This window comes from Hippocampus bargibanti, linkage group LG10 (assembly GCF_051943395.1).
Source record: "Hippocampus bargibanti isolate YZ-2025 linkage group LG10, ASM5194339v1, whole genome shotgun sequence".
Lineage (NCBI taxonomy): Eukaryota > Metazoa > Chordata > Actinopteri > Syngnathiformes > Syngnathidae > Hippocampus > Hippocampus bargibanti.
This window is the reverse complement of record NC_142743.1, coordinates 13,188,738-13,206,809: the sequence shown is the minus strand read 5'-3', so window position 1 is coordinate 13,206,809 and position 18,072 is coordinate 13,188,738. Positions and strand designations below refer to the sequence as shown.

Sequence of the window (18,072 nt, the reverse complement as noted above, 5' to 3'; positions counted from 1 at the left end):
ATTTGGCCCCCGGGCCTTGAGATTGGACACCCGTGCTCTATAAACTCATGTCCCTCAAGATTTTTCTCGTGATGATTTTTAACTCAATTTGTTGTTGTTGTGATTAGCGACTCGGTGTCCTCCTTTGGGGTTGGAAAGTAAAGAGGAGGACTACTATGGTTGGGGGGATCGTGTGGGTGTGTGACTGTTTAATATCTCATACCGAGCTCCAGATGAATAAATCGGCACGGGGTAGAGAGGAAGTGTCCAAATATTATGAAGGACGTGCTAGCCGTAGCTTAGCGTAATATATGGTGATAGAAATCTGGGTGTTGGGGGGGCTTCTATAAAGACATAACAAATCTGTTCTGGAACCCCCGTCCGCCCGCTTGCGCTAGCCCAGATGCTACATATGGGATTCACAGTCTGCCGTGCGATGTTTAGCGCACATCTGTGTGAGACACCTAAGCACATCTGTGAAAAAAAATAAAAAAATAAAACAATGTAAGAAATATTAAGGTTGAGACAAATGAAGCCGTTTTTCAAATATAATAATCCTCTGGCGCTGGTGTGAGATTCTAGACAAAACCACGCGGCAAGTGAAGTTTTTAAACTTGGTATGTTGCATGTATACCATTTTCTTTTTTAAGATAACAAAATTAGCATTGAATTCCCATTTTTCTTTAAGATAACAAAATTAGTCTTGAATTAGCATTTTTTTTCTTGAAGCTAACAACATTAGCACTAAATTACCAATTTATTTCTTTAATGGTGACAAAATTACCAATGAATTACCATTTTTTTCCCTTTAAGATAACAAATTTAGCACTGAATTACCAATTTAGTTCATTAAGATAACAAAATAAGCACTAAATTACCAATGTGTTATTTAAGATAACAAAATTAGCACTGAATTACCCATTTTTTCCTTTAAGAAATCAAAATTATCACTGAAATGAACTTTCTGTAGATACACAAAGGAGATTTCAAGAGAATTTGTGACTTTCATTTCGCCTCATCATAAACAAAACTTGACTTTACGGATTTTGATTACACTCCTTGTCTTTCAAATTTACAGTGTCCAATCTATGTATGTATAACATGTCAACAGGAAGATTTAATACTTTGCAAAATGGAAAATAAAATTCCAGATCCAAATAAAATGCTCATACATCTAAAACTGCCAGATAAGTATAAATATCTTGGCAGGAACCCAGCAGAAACCTTTGCCTTTTTTAAAATATTTGGTTGGTCAGGCTACTGTGTATACACTTAACGATGACGACAACCTCCTCCAAGGCCAGATTCTTTCCCAAAACATATGCAAGATATCATCGACTGAGCATCGTGTTCATGTTATGACTGCAATTATGGGGAGGGGGGGTGACGTCATGAGCAACAAATACAAACGCATCAGACATGTAAACAGACAACCCCGACGTCAAGTATGTTCGGGATGTGCATTCTTTCACGGCAGCTGCAGAGAAAAAAAATCATCGCGGGTGACTAATTGGCGGACGGGGCGAAGTATCTGCTTTGTGGGTGTGTGTATGTATGCGTGCGTGTTTGTGTGTGTGTGTGTGTGTGTGTGTGTGTGTGTGTGTGTGTGTGTGTGTGTGTGTGTGTGCACTCTGCATTTGAAGTCAAGGCATCAATATTGCATGTGTTGTTGTGGCAGAGCCTCTTTTCGAGGCTTCTCATACCGATTAAATGAGGAAGTGAAGATGGCCGCCGTCCTTGTTTGTTTTGTCAAGAAAAAAACGTATGATGTAAAGTTGACCCAAATGAGCCACGACGTTTCCGAATAGCAAATGAGCAATTTCTTCAAAAGTCTTCTTTGGGAGTTTGAAAAAAAAGAACTCATTCCAATTTCATAAAAAAAAGTACAGATGAAAATAACCCATCATAGCGTTGCGCACTAATATGAATCACACATTTGATGCGCCAGGGTTTTTGTCATTGTCACTTGAATTCCAGGACCAACATAATACTGAGTTTTAGGACTACAGAAATATTCAATACAACATTAGAAATCTTAGATTATCTTCTTTCTTTTTTGAAAAAAAGAGTTCATTCGTAAATGATATGGGTCTGGAGTTATATAAGCTTGAAATGAGGGTGGATGTCCAAAAATACAATACAATACTATACATATATACTGGTTTATATAGCGCTTTAACAACAGCTGAAGCTGGAGCAAAGTGCTAACATGGAAAAAGGGGAAATGCTGCCCCCTTGTGGATCAGAAAAAACGCCAAAGGCCTTGGCCAGCGCATTATCGCCACCCAAGCATGAAAAACCAAAACCCAAAATAATTTGGGAATGGCGCTCTACGTCACGTATATTTCAATTCCTGAATAAATTTGTGAGTGGCAGTGAATGAGTTAAATTGCAGCAAAAACGACATATTTCACAGTAAAAAAAATGCCTCGTACGTTTTCTTCGACAGTTTTCTTGGACGGCACTGCACAAAAGAAAATCACACAGATAATTCTGCGCTATTCCAAAGTGTCGACTCCAGATATACTGACAAACATAAATTTTTATTGTCCACCAAACTGTTTATTTCCAAGTGTTGCTGTACGCTCCCTTGAAGGTCAGCATCCAGTGACAACCACCCCCACCCCCATTCCTCTCTCCCGTCGAGAAGACATTGCTAAGCCTAATTAGCGGGGCGGTGACGGCTACCCGGGGTAAGCCGCACTGTCTGGATTGATGCTCGCTCGCTCGGAGAAAATCAGCCGAGTGTTTCGGAGAACAGCGAGCCGATCGTTACCCAAAAGCAGGACTGCCATGACACCCCCCTGCATCCCCCAACCCAGCCCGCGGCTGCCAATCACAAAGAAGCATGTTCTCCTCGCGAACAGACTATTGATTTTTCAGTTAGAACCTAAGTAGTTTGTGCTATCGGGCTAACGGACAGGCAGCGCAGGTATGTCATTATCAATGAGCCTGAGGAAGCGCACCCTGCAGACCCCCCCGACAAGCCCCCGACCCCACCACACTTTCTTTTGCCGTTTACCAAATGACAAAGCTCAGTCCATAAATCACTCGGCTGCACCATTACAATGACGATGATGAGCAGGAGAAAAACTTTGGACTTTTCTTTCTCCACTCTAAACACAAACAAAAAATGGCACTTTTGAGCAGTGCCCACTTTCGATTTTATTTTTATTTAATTGAAAATTTTTAATTGAATTGGTTGCTGTGCCGATGACCATGTCGTGTTTGGGAGCCTTTTACTGAGCGAGTTGCTTGTTCTGTAGCCAAAAAGGGACATAAGTCTTCTTGTGCCGGTCCCAAGCACAGATAAATACAGAGGGTTGTGTCAGGAAGGGCATCCGATGTAAAAGCTTGGCCAAAACAAACGCGGATCAAACCTCTGAAGATGGAGGACAGTGATTTGCTGTGCCGACCCCTTGAAGGGAAAAGCCGTAAGGTAAAGATTTCATTTTATTGGAGTTTATTTTTATTGTTTTATTTTATTTCATTGGATTTTATTTTTCTTTTTTAAATTTTATTTCATTTTATTGGACTTTATTTTTATTTTATTATATTGGGTTTTATCAGATTTTATTTTATTCTATTCTTTTGATTTTTTAAAATTGTATTGGATTTCATAATTTTATTTAATTTTATTGGAATTCATTTGAGATTTTATTTAATTTTATTGGATTTTATTTAATTTATTCGGTAATTGAAAATATGGCGTAGAGCGCCATTCCCAAATTTGTGCATTTTTTTCTTGCTTGGGTGCAGATAAAGCGCTGGCAATGTTTTTTCCCTTCCACAAAGGGGCAGATCTCTTTTTTCCATGTTAGCGCTTTGTTCCACCTTCAGCTGTTGTTCAAGCGCTATATCAATCGATATGTATGCATTGCATAGTATTTTGGATGGCCACCCCCATTTCAAGTTCATATAACTCCAGATCATTATCATTTAGGAATTAACTTTTTTTCTGATGAAAGAAGAGTGTAAGGTGTCTTATTGAATGTTTATGTAGTCCTAAAACTCAATGTTCTGTGGGTCCTGCAATTCGATTGACAATGACAAAAACCCTGGCACTGGAGTGGACACATTTTTGCACATCGTCTGGCAGTGAATGAGTTAAAAGTAAAGAAAAAAAAAATGCGAATGATGAACAGTTTTGAAAATATTTTCACCATGAGTGTCTTAAAAAAGGTTCTTGAACCTGGATTTACATTTGCAGGAGACTTCACTTATGCTAGCAGCCGATGCCATTTACATGCAGCAGAACAGCTAAATGCTGCTCCACCATATTTCCTTTACTCTCTTCAAGGCCTTTGAATGTTGAAGTTTGTATTATTCAAACAACACCAGAAATTTCCCTTTGACTCCAAATGGATACCCGTCACCAAATATTGATTATCGGCCTCCTTGTCTATTTCTTATTGGTATCTGTCTTATTTCAGTTTTATTTATAGACCACAGTGACATGAATATGATACCCTTATTTTTCAGTGCGCACCTGTGCACCACTTCTATGCAGTTCCGCATATAGCATCGGCGCAAAATTTGTTTCTGCTACTTTATGCTAGAGACTTTCAAATCAGGTTAATAAAAATCACTTAAGCCAGCGGTAAGCCTGCAGGGAAGTCCACCTCAAGTCACACCGTAGAGCACCTTCACACAAAGAGAAGCTGCCCCCCCCCCCCTTCACTAGCCGCCTTTTGCTCGCACCTGAGCCAAGCCCCTCCATCATGCCTTGTCTCTTGACTTGAGTGGGACGCGCTCCCCACCTCCTTTTTTTGATTGATCCCCTCGCTCCATCATTTATTCCCCTCGGCCGCCGTCGACACCCCGGTGTCAAAGGCGACACCGCCGCCTGATGGATAGGCCTGCTTACAGATGCCAGCGCGCCTGGTAAGCCGCTGATATTACAATCAGCACCTGTGTACCTGCTGTTCGCTCACTATTGGGCCTGGGGGGGGGGGGGGGGGGGGGAAAGAGCGGCTGTCCAACCCAAAGCGGGTGACGCTTTGGTTTTGTACATTTGTAAATGTACAAAGTAATAATAATAATCATCATCATCACAATACCAATAATAAGAATAACAACTATAATAATAATAATAACAATAATTACAGAAATCATAATAATGTCAAGAATAACAATAATAATAATAATAATCACAACTGTAAAATTAATAGTAACAATACTGATATTACTGATATTATAATTAATAATTATAATGACAATAATAACAGTAAAATTAAGAAAACAGATAACACTGATAATATTAATACTAATAATAATGATACTAATCACAATAATAATAACAGTAAAATTAATAATAATAATAGTAGGAACATTATTATAATGAATAATGACAATAATAAGAATAACCACAAGAATAAGAATAACAGTAATAATAATGACAACAAGAACAATAATGATAATAACAGCACCAATAATAACAACAATATTACTACTACTACTAATAATAAAAACAAAATAAAAAATAAATACAGTCAAGAAATGTAAAAAAAAATGTTATTGTTTCTATTTATTGTATTTTATTTTTTGTATTCTATTTGTGATTGTATTTTATTATAGTACCTATGCTTGTCTGTGACTGTATAGTGTCCTTGAGAGCTTTGAAAGGTGCTTAAAATGAAATGTATTATTATTATTATTATTATTATTATTATTATTATTATTATTATTATTCGTGTAGCAAGCAGATCTTTTTACTCAGAGCTCTACAAAACTATTTGTCAGCTTCCAGATCATCACACCAGTTTTAATATCTCACAAGACAACTCAAATAATTTTAAAAAGGCCATTTCAAAATGATGGATTTCATTATTTAGAGGATAGAAATCCCAATTTATTATTAAAAACCTATTGTTCTTTGAACTTGAAGTCATGCCAATTTTGGATTGGATTGGATTTATCTTTATTAGTCTCTGTTAGTTTAGTAGTGGAGAAATTTACATTTCACAGCAAAAAAAAGTAAGCTGCTGGAAAGGCAGCCACTCTCGCAGCGCCATCTTAAAGTAAAAAAAAAAAAAAAAAACGAATAACAAATAATATGACAGCACAAAGACACAGAGAGTCATCCATTCTTAAGCGCTTGCTGTACCCTCTGTTGTATGAAGCAGTTTTAGATGAAAGAGGAGACGATCAAAGCGTCCTTTTCACCAGTGGATCAGGGATGTCATGGTGGAATGTGCACGTCTATTACAAGCTAAATGTTGAAAGCAAACACGAAGTTGTAGCATCCATTGACGAAAAGAGATTGTCTCACATCCCCTGTCCCACATAAATCCGCTTCAATTCCGAGCCAGTTGCACATCCGCATCGGCGCACTTCGCTTACGCTCCTTTCTTGTCAGGGTGTGCTTCTCAAGCCATGCATCTATCTATCCGCAAACTGTCCAACAGCAAATGACCTCACCGCTGAACAAAGCGGGGCTGTAAAAATGCTGCCCATTACAGGTGCAAAAAAGCAAAATGGCTCCAAAGGTGTCCAGCCATAACAGTGAAATGGCACCGACATTCAAAAACACTACTGGCATATTCGTGCTGCCGAAAAGGCGCAACCGCTTAGCACAGTCTCCTCCTTGATGAATGTCATGGCCAAAAATGCTGTAAAACAATCTGTATCCGTTCCATACGACGCACAACAAAACAAAGTGAGGAAAGAAAACACAAAAACAAGACAAAAACAACAAAAAAAGCAAGGCTCATGAGAGCACTTGCCGAGGGCTGCCTACTCGGGCGCCATCTTGGACTTCTTTGACGGAAGTAAAGTGAAATGAAGCACTTGCCATGACCGCTGTTGAATATTTGTCATCTGTTTTTGTGTTGTCACATTGTCTTTTTTGTTGTCATATTGTCTTTGTGGTGTCATTTCCAGCAGCTCCTGTATTTTATTTTTCTACTAATTTCATTCCTTTTATCTTCCTTTCATAACTTTGCTGCTGTGAAATGTACATTTCTCCACTGCGAGACTAATAAAGGCCAATCCAATCCTATTTTAAGTTACTCTGGGGGAAATCCGACGTACTTTTCTTCCAAATTGTCCAAGTCCTGTTGGCATGATGTTTTTTAAAATCAAATCCTGTATTTTTTAATGGCACCTGTTACGTGAGTGAACCTTCCAAGAAATGCAACTTTTGTCAGTCCACAGAATACATGTCAAAAAGTCTTGTTGAATGCATTCTCCATAAGGGAATTCAGCACGACAACCGCTTGTCACTTTACCATCATGTTATATAACACTATATTTTTGTTATACAAAGTATACATTTAAATCCTATTCTTCGCTGGGTCTTTCACAGCTTTGCTTTGGATGCCCAACCTCAAATTTCCTGAGAGGGTCTCCTTTTCACCCCGCACCCACTTAAACCCACCACAATAGCAGGATTAGGAAAGAATTTACTCCAGCACAGCCGGCTTTAGATGCCAAATCGTCAGCAAATAGCCACAAAAATGTCAAATTGACGGCAAAGCGAGCAGGGGCCAATGAGATGGGAGGAGGCGGATAGCCGTCGGAACCTATTTGCCGTTTGCCACGGTGCGCTTTGAAGCTTAGGTGTCTCGTAGAATTTCCCAATATCCGTGCAAACCGCATGGCCGTGTTGTATCCAGATGATGGACAAAAAACTTGAGTGATCATGCATTTATTTTGCAATTGACAGATTACCCCTGCAGATAAAACTGAAATAAAATAACAGTCTGATAAAAATACATTAAAATACAATACATATTTTTTATATGGCACTTTAACAACAGCTGAAGCTGGAACAAAGTGCTTAACATGGACAACTATCATATAGAAGAAATAAAGCAGTCACAATGATAGTAGAAAGCAGGGATTAAAACTAAAATCAAGTCTGAATCATGCTGAGTCAAATGCCATAGAGTACAAGTGAGTTTTGAAGCGGTTTTTAAAGATAATTAAATACATGAATTGCAAAGTGTATTTTAAAGGACAACCGACGTCTCCGGACAAGTTGTGTCCATAATTCCAAAATGGCTTCAAATGACTTCTACTGAGCGTATTTTACAAAGATTCCACCGCATATAGCTATATTTTACGTTTTAAGACTTGCGCTGAATATTCCGGAAGTCTTGTTTTTGAGTTGGTGACGAGTCCTCACCCTATGTCACTGAAGGAACGCCCCTGACCGAAAAAAGGACACATTGTAGCAGTCCTTCCATCACAGCAATGCATTTTGCTATAATTGTTTGGTCTGAAACCTTCGTGTTGCACCAAAAAGAGGCAGAAGAGGGCGACAAAGCTCCATGTAAGGAATTAATCAGCCTGTGGAAACGGGCTAGATAGATAGATAGATAGATTTTTTTTCAACATAATTTTTATATATACTTTTATAACTTTTTTTAAATCCTAAAGTCAGATGTCAATTTTTGCAAATCCATGGTCTCCCATATCGTGATCACTTGACACGGATCTTTTGCTTAAAGGCAGAATCGTTTTTAACATGTACTTTGTCATATCTTATTGAATTAACCTCAAGAGTGCGTGTTTTTTTTTTTTTTTTTTTTTTTTGGGCCACTTCAAAAAGGTCGAGGAAGAGGAAAGGGCTGCAGAAAAGGCTAACCTGTTAGCAAACAGTGAAAAGAGGCTTTAATCCTTAATAGGCTAAATTCAGACTAAGTGGCCCCTAAGACGCTTTCAAAGGGGGACTTTTCAGACTTGCCGATTGGGGACTTGAAGGCTTTGAGGCCTTTTTTTTTCTTTTTTGGCGGGCAGGGCTGTGGAGGGGGTGAGGGTTGCTTCATAAGCTCAGAGCGATGCTGACTGCATGCTGGGCTTGTTTATTTTCCTTTCATTCTCCTCTTTAAAGGGCACCCCACCGCAGCCTTTTTACTTTGGTTTATTTTTTCATGCCCGGGACGCTAGTTTGTTTGACTTCCCTGGAGAGGAAGGGGGAACTTTTTTCTTTCTTATGCCTGAGCGGTGATTACATCCTGAATTAGTCGCATGTCGACGGAACAATTGTGTCCGTCACTCGTCGGTAAACAACCGCGATTTTGACCACGTTTGACGGTTGTGTCGTAATGAGACTCATCAAAAATTGAAAGCGGGTTTGTATTTGCAGCGGTTTGGGGGATGGTGCGTGCTTTCATTCGCTGATACTGTGGAAACATAAACGACCAAAAATGAAGTTATACAATGTGTGAGATTGCCACGCCTCCCAAAAAATATACAATGATAATACATTTTTATACATAATACATACTAACTCGCTGGCTACCTAGCTAGCTATCTATTTGCTGTCTATTAGCTATCTAGTTAGCTCGCTGGTTATCTAGCTAGCTATGTATTAGCTATCTATCTATCTATTAGCTAACTATCTATCTCGCTATTAGCTAGCTAGCTAGCTTTCTATCTATTTGAGTTATTCCGGATTGAGTGAACGCTGGCGCGTTTGGCTGCCGCTGCTCACCAACAGAAAAAAAAACTTATCCTGTGACTGTAAAGTGACCTTGAGAGTTTTGAAAGGCGCTTATAACTGAACTATATTATTATGATTATACTTTATTTCTAAGCCCCTTTCAAAACTCTCAAGGACAAATATATAAATAGGATAACTTTATACAGTGATACCCCAGTTTACGAACTTAATTGATTCCCAGAAAGTGTGTGTAAGGCAAAAAGTGTGTCTTCTAAACATTAATTTCCTACAAGAAACCATTTAAAATGAGAATAATCCGTTTCCAGGTCCCCATCAAACATAATTTTATACTAAATAAGCCTTAAAACGACATAAAATATACCTTATTTTCTGTATAATAAATGTGCTACTGTATTGTAATTAAAGTAATAAACTGTACTTTATAATGAAGTCGTTTTATTTACATTTTTGATGGTCGTTGATGTAATAACCTCTTGATGATATCCGAGTCAAGTTGCTGTGATAATACCCTGACACACAGTCCCCTGCTCCTGCTTTTCGTCAACAGAAGTTTTTGAACCTCTTCTATTGCCTGAGACCGTTGCTTAGACAACACAGAAACACCCTTAGCCACACGTAACAATGGTTGACTTGGCATACTGGTACTGGGACGCTAAGTCCCACAAACGCACACCTCGTTCGTGTTTTTCGGTGATCTCCTTCTTCTCCTCGACCGTAATTTTCTTTTGTGTCCTCTTCGGCTTAACATTGGCCTGTGGTGGGATCTTTTTTGGTCCTAAAAAAGCAACAGTATCCACTCCATTACAAACCATGTCTACAATGGATGCACTCAAAGAAACTGGGTGTGAAAAATTAGTCCGACAGCCACGGTGGCGCTGTTGGTCTGTGTGGTTTGGTGTTCTTCCGCCAAAAACTAGTCTGCCAGCCATTGTGGCGCTCCTTGTGTTTCCCGAAAAGTAGTTCGTATGCCAAGCTTATATTCTCGCGAATTAAATGTTCATAAAGCGAAAAGTTTGTTAGCTAAAGCGTTCGTAAGCCAAGGTATCACTGTATAATAATGGAAGGTATTCCATTTACGATTTGGGGGAAACTTGTGTACTTTTACTGCATATCCTCCAAAATCCTTTGAATTTGCCCCGATGTCTTGTGAAACATCGCTTTTTCTTTGGCTTTATGATTTTTGTCTTAAGAGGAATCAAACTTGACAAAAATTCTGAGGGAAAAAAAACACTTGAATGGCAAAAAATATTTTGCTGTTTTTTTTAGGCGGTGGGCTTTTGCTTTTGTTTTGCAAGACAGGAAAATAAAGTCGTGAAATGTTTAAATATTTTCAAAAAAATCTAAAAGAGCTCAAAGTCACGAACAATTTTTGATTTTGTTAAGATGTGATTTGAGTTTGTCGTTTTTACATTGTGTTACCTGGGCTTTTTTTTGTTGGGTTTCTATTGACTTTTTTGTTTTAATTCAAATTCGAAATTCAACAAAAATGATCAACATTCAGTTCATTCAAAACATGGCTATTTTAGTTCTCTTCCACTATGTCAAAACTGAGCATCTTCATTCCGTCAGTGGCTGGTAGCAAATGACTTAGCATGACAGTTAGCAATTAGTTAGCTAGCTTTGCTTACATGATAAAAATACTTTTTGCTACAATTTACACAACAGCTCAATGTTGTTATTTTGACTCACAAGCATCCATTTTTTCCCCATATTATGTTTAATTAATGCACAGTTCTGTAAAATGTAGTTTGAGCACATTATGGGTACATAACCACGGCGTTGCAGAGCGGAGACAACGGCTTGGGTTTTTGCAATTTTCAGTTTGACGTGAAAATAAATAAATACAGTAAAGTCTCGTTATATCGATATTCAAGGGAGTCTGGAAAATATCGATATAACCGAGACTATCGATATATCCGACCCTGTTTGCATGTAATTTTCTCCGTGCGTGCATAGAAATAGTATCGATATAACCGGGACTATCGATATATCCGATATCGATATAACGAGACTTTACTGTACATGTAAAACACATCTCCTTGATCCCAAACAGCAAAATGAATGTGCAGGGACCCCCCCCCCCCCCACACACCTTCCTATTAAGTGATTGTGTCATGGTCGACCGTTATAAGCAACGGAAACACTCTAGCTACCGAATGACCAGCCGAGTGCAAAAGTCTAGTGACATGGATGCAAGTTTTTACTCATTCGCCGCCATTGTTTTTACACCCCCTCCCCCCCTTTGATGCCATCCTTCTGTTTATGCAATCCAGAATCCAGACTCCATTATTATTTTCCTCCCCCCGTGCCTATCACTCAATCCCAAAAGCAAAATCCGTCTTAATTGGCTCCAGAGGGCCGGAGGACGCTTTGTGTCAACGCTGACGAGGATCCCAATTGGTCAGCGGGCTCAAACAGCCAACAGACCCCCTTGTTAGGGAGTCAGAGGTTGGTGTGTTTTGGGGGAGGTAAAGGTGCCTTTTGCTCACTCATTAGTCCGATGAACTCGTTTGCCAACGAGTCGACTGACAGGGCCCCCGGTTTGTTAGCTTGTTGGCTACAACAAGACTGCCGAACCATTTTGAACGAAGAAGCAAAATGATATATTTTCGGTTTTCCTCAATATTGAGATTGCCATTTTTTGGGCTTTGTCATGTTGTTGTGTGGATTATTCAAGTACACAAGAGACTCATAATATCAATGATCAAAATAGCAAAAAGTAGCCGTTGTATTCATGCTAACAAAAACGTATGGATGGAAAGCAGACATTGTTTGGTTGATTGAAAAGCAATCGTTGACCCTCATTGCTGATGAGGGTGCGGTTGATCCTTTTTTTAAATTTTGATTTTAATAATAATACATTTCATTTATAAGCGCCTTTCAATACTTTCAAGGTTACTTTACAGTCACATAAGTTCTTCTGTGGGTGAGCAGCGGCAGCCACACGAGACAGCGTTGACTCTAGCTAGCTAGCTAATAGCTTGATAGTCATATAGCTAGATAGCTAGGCAGCTACATAGCTCATAAATAGCTAGCTCGGTTTTTGTTCATTTTGTATTCTTTTATGAATTTTCTCCCCTCCTGCGCCCTGCGTTTTGATGTTGATGGATCACCTCTCTTCCTCCCGCTCATTAATTTCATCACCTTATCTCCCACACAGTGCTTGATTCCACCCAAAAAAAAGGTAATGATAAATCCCTCATCCATTATCCTTTAACCGAGGCAGCCATGCGGAAACACTTAATAACAGGCAACAAATTGAACTTCAATCACTTCATGCGCACCCCCGTCCCGGACCCCCACACATCCACGAATAGACGCAGATGCTCTGACTTATTCTGGACTTTTAGAAATGTGTCTCACATTTTTTAACGCTGCGACAAAACAAATCGTGGCATCAAATTGCCGCGGGCTGCATGTTATCAGGCCGAAAACATGCTAATGGTTGGGGCGGGGCGGGGGGGGGGGGGTATAGTGTGCGGCTCATTTGTTTGCAAGATGATCATTGTTGGTGCAGGTTTGCATCCGTTGCTGCCGGTTGGAGGCACCTACGATTCTCTTCACTGTTAAATTCATCCAGGGAGAACACGTTTGCTTAAGATATGATATTGCCGGGACGTATGGGCTGATTTTCGGTTTCATGATTTCCTGTGGTTTTATAAAGTCAAGGTCACATTCACCAGCTTTTGCTCCCACAGAATGATAAAAGTTGTATTAAATATACTAAATAAATGAGCTAACTGAAATGATAATTCGTAGGAAAAATGAGAGAAAAAAAAGTAAATCCTTCAGCCCGTAAAACGGCAAAATGACAAAAATCATATCCAACCAAAGTTATTACTTTAAACCCTACATTTTCTATGAAATATTACCAAAAACGGTAAGAAATAAGGGAAGGAAAACAAAAAAAAAGAGGTTTGCTCAAGATATGACCTTGCGGGGACGTATGCAGCGATTTTCGGTGTGACTGTATTCCATGGGTTTAAAAAGTCACGGTCATGCAGAACTATAAAAGAGGCATTCCCCCCCGCCAGGGTTTTTGTCATTTTCACTCAAATTGCAGAACCCACAATATATTGGGTTTTAGGACTACATAAACATTGAATGCAGCGAAAGAAACTGTAGACTCTCTTTTTTCGCCAGAAAAAAAAGTTAATTCCTAAGTTATATGGGTCTGGCGTTATCTAGCTTGAAATGGGGGTGGTTGTACAAAATACAATGCATGACATACATGTTGGTTTATATAGTGCTTCAACAACAGCTGAAGCTGTAAAAAAGTGCTAACATGGACAAAAGGCAAATACCGCCCCCTCGTGGAAGGGAAAAACATTACCAGAGGTCTGACCAGCGCTTTATCGGCACGTCCTGAAAGAAAAACCAAAACCCGAAGAAATTTGAGAATGGCAGTGAATGAGTTAAATAAAGAGAAACTTTACATTTTAATAAAATTTAACCTGGAAAAAACAGTAATAAAAAGCAAAGAAAACTTTGTTATTCGAGTTTTTTTTTTGGGTGTTCGAGACAAATTCTGTCTTTTTTTTCCCCCGCATTGTGGACGTTTTGACCTATCAATAGTTTGTCATTTTCTCATCATTTTCAAACCAAAAGCTGCAAAGCACCGCAGCCATTTCCTCGATACCATTTAAAGGACAACCGACACGCCCGGACAAGTTGGTTCCGTAATTTGTCAAATCAGTTCAAATGACTTCTACTGAGCGGATTTTACAAAGATTCCACCGCATATAGCTATATTTTACGTTTTAAGACTCGCACTGAATATTCAGCAAGTCTTGTTTTTGAGTTGGTGACGATACCTACCGTGACGTCACGGAGGGAACGCCCCTGACCGAGAAAGCGACACACAGTGCATTTTTGTGTTTGTTCTGAAAACTTCGTGTTGATCCGTGTTGATGGCGAAATTAGAAGGAAAACACATAAATAATAATGCGATGGTGAATCGTTGTGTGTTGCACAAGATTTGATACTAGCTGACACCAATTCCCAGCAGACAAATCAGCCCATTTCCAACGGAGCTTGGACGCCATTTTGTGCATTTTCTGGGCGCTACATTGGAGTCCAGATGCCTCAAAATGACACAGGAGGACTTCTATAATCGATTGCAAACATTTTTACTTTCTTCTTCAGAACTATTTGAATCATATTCAAAACTGGATGAGTAACAAGAAAGCATCTTCTCCGAATCTGAAGCCATTGTTTTGATTCTCGAGCAAGGCAAGACGTCATGGTGTGACGTCACGAACAAGGGGGCGGGGCCTTCTTAAACTCGCAATTTTCGGGGTCATTTTGAAGTAGTTTTTGAACACTTTAACTCATTATTATTGGTGTTTTGGGTATTTTAGATGCTACAAAACGTTTTTCTCATGTCAGTTAGGAAACAAAAAAAATGGTGTCGTTTGTCCTTTAATGCTCGTGTGGGTTCATTGATGTTCCAATTATAGATTAATTTTCTAACAAGATGATGTGTTGGAAGACGCCATGCTTGTGTGCTACTTCACGTTTTCCATTTGAGGCCTAGTTACACAGCCCCTCCTTTGGTGTCCCTCTTCATTTTCAAGCCTTTTGGGGGCTTCTGACAGTGACAAACGACAGCGCCGCAGAAATGAGCAGCCGGGCACGCAAACAGGTTGAAATAGGCGCTCGGACCTTTAGCAATCAAGCCTTCTTTTGTTTTCTTTCTGTGGCGTGACGCCTTCAAATTGATCTGCCGGCGCAGCCAACCCGAATGCGCGCACGCCAGGAATGAAACATCAATAGGAGTGTGCCGCCTGCGCCGCCTTGATTTGATTTTGACCTTCGTTTCACTTTTCTTCTTTTAAAATGCTCTTTCATCATCGTTCACGGCGATTTGAGTGAAAAACGGCACCCATGTGAGATGACGCCTTATGTTCAGCAAATTTCAACGCAAAAGCTTCCTTGTATTCGAGACGCTATCGGCCATGTAACTGGGATTGCGGATTTAACCAAATCCTGAACCCTTTTTTGGGCCCTTCTGAAAGCATATCCTGTTATTTAAACACGAGCGATCCACTTGCAACGTTGCTCTTTATCTCTGGATCTGAAATCATTCCAGCATGGACACTAAACCTCCTCGCCGTGTCCATTTATCCCTGACGTGGTCGTATTACGGCGCCGATAGTTTGTCAGGTCGCTTGTCAGGCCACTTTTTCATCTGCAAGGTAAAAAGCCAAAGACCGTGACGGTAAAGAGGTGTGGGCGGTGTTTTGAGGGGACATTGAGATTGTATGAGTGTCACATGGTGGTAAAATATGATATTTGTCTGCCTCCTGCTTTGTGGCATCTATTATCTCTGAAACTCCATCAGTTGCATGCATTTTTTTTTGTGGACACGGACAAGGATTGCTGTAATCCCCTTGGGGTGGGGGTAGGTTGGTTACACGGCAAGTACTTGTCTATCCTGTGTCTGAACATTTCATTTTGGCACCCTCCTCGATTAGTTGTACGCCTTATCCGTGGATGAGATGCTACTCGGTGCCTCATTTAGCTAGCTGTTAGCGGTTAGCAGCTAACATATCTTGTGATAATAATAATAATAATCATAATAATAATAATAATACATGTCATTTATAAGCACCTTTCAAAACTCTCAAGGTCACTTTACCGTCACAGGATGAATTTTTCTGTGGGTGAGCAGCGGCAGCCACACGCGCCAGCGTTCACTCAACCCGGAATAACTCAAATAGATAGAAAACTATCTAGCCAGCTAATAGATAGCAGGATAGCTAATAGCTAGCTAGATAGCTATCTAGCTAGATAGATAGATAGGTAGGTAGGTAGGTGGATTGGGTGGATGGATGAATAGATAGCCAGCTAGGTAGCCAGCTAGTTCACGGATGAATAATTGACTCCTCTCATGGGAACAAATTGTAACTCCATTTTGATGACGGCCTCTGCTGCCTTGTTTTTGCTATTTTAAAGCAAAGTGAGGTTCAGGTCATAGCTGGACGGCTGTTAGCGTCACAATTCCTGATGGCTGTCGACATGGCTTCTTTGACCTCCTCTGTATCGCTGCTAATGCGCACGTTTAGATGCGTGCTACCCTTCTACTTGACGCTACTTTGTTAACAAGGCCTTTTTTTTTCATCTGTCTGCAATTGTTTAAAAAAGGCATTAGCTGTCACTTCTTCTGGATACGGTGTTATTATTCATTGCACATAAGCAAATGCGCGCCGGTGATCTGGGGCGAGCTGGCTGTTGAGTTTAAAGGGAGCTCATTAGAAGGCCGGCGGAGGGAGACCAGCTGAGGACAGCCACCGCTTGGGCCTTCTCTCCGAGGAATACTGTGGAGACTCACTTCAAAGTCTCTGGAGTTCAATTAAATGTGGATTAGTCTCTGGGACAAGCTGCCCGAGACAACCGAAATAGTCGTAGTAGAAGAAGAAGTGGCAAGTAGCAGCGATTCTAACTACTATTTTTTTTTTCTTGCCTCACCTCAAAATTCATTTTCGGACGGATTTTTTTTTCAGTCACCAACAAATATTTCATTCCATACATCTCCGGAAAATGCAGTTTTGGGCTATTTTTGACGTACTGAGATGGTGAGTAGCCATCTCGGTGTGCTAACGAGGCTCTTACCAACACCATCTGCAATAAGTCATCTTTCAGCGTGCTAAATAGCCGCCATTTTAGAACTAAAGGAACCTATTTTTAATGGTGTCTGATCAATAAAACTCATCAATCGTTTCGCTCGGTCTGGAAGGTGAAAAATGAACTGGTCTGACCCTCCCGCTCCCCTCAAGTTGCTGAAAAATATTTATTTCTCTTATTTTTCTTTTGGATTTTCCATTCTTGGGCCTATTTTAAAGATGTACTTTAATCAATATATTTTTGATATTTTTTTTGTAGATTTTAGCATACACGGAAGGTCTTCATGGCAAGTGGCTGTTTACAGAGATCCGGGCTATCTTCTCCAGACGTTACCTCCTGCAGAACACCGCCCTGGAGATCTTTATGGCTAACAGAAGTAAGACCATATGATATAATGATACTGTGATCATGCAGATTGTTCTGATCGTGTTATTGAAATCATCTTTTATTGTTTCGGATTACCAGAAAAGCGAGTTTTGCTAGCTCTTCAATGGCATTTCACATTATGTCTTAGCATTAAGCTAATGGACTTTCATAAGACGGTTTTGTTGTTGGGTTGAATTCATGGTGTGTAATTCTTTTAGTTTGACAGGAAACTTCCATTAAGAGCGGCAATGATCATTTTGTAGAATCGGTCACATTTTGACAAATGATGCGCTCATGCAAGGCAGAATTTTAATGAATTCTTTTCCTAAAACAAGACTCAATGTACATTCATTTCAATGATGTAATTGAAGAATTTTCGATGAAAATTTCTCATAGCTGCTGTCATGTTCAACTTCCCCGATGCCGCCACCGTCAAGAAGGTGGTCCACAGTCTTCCCCGCGTTGGCCTCGGCACCAACTTTGGCCTCCCACAAACCAGGTTAGACGCACATCGATACACACAAGCAGGCCATTTTAGAAAATGTTATTGGCAAGCAGTTCAGGGTGTCCCCCCCACCTACCAATTGAAGACGCCTGGGATAGGCTCCTGACCCCCCACCCCCACCCCGACGATAAACCGGTTCAGAAAATGGAGAGATTTATGGATCCTAACTTCATGACTAATATGTACA

The 18,072-nt window shown here is 40.0% G+C and overlaps 1 protein-coding gene across 7 annotated transcripts in view; it reads left to right on the top strand.

Moving 5' to 3' along the window:
• lrba (LPS-responsive vesicle trafficking, beach and anchor containing) overlaps nucleotides 1–18,072 on the top strand; it is a 181,035-nt gene that overhangs the window by 104,694 nt on the left and 58,269 nt on the right. For all 7 annotated transcript variants that reach the window (XM_089006279.1, XM_089006285.1, XM_089006284.1 and 4 more), the window contains 2 exons: nucleotides 17,273–17,390; nucleotides 17,777–17,879. In XM_089006279.1, the coding sequence (XP_088862405.1) occupies nucleotides 17,273–17,390; nucleotides 17,777–17,879 (221 nt within the window). The remainder of the gene's footprint in view (nucleotides 1–17,272; nucleotides 17,391–17,776; nucleotides 17,880–18,072) is intronic.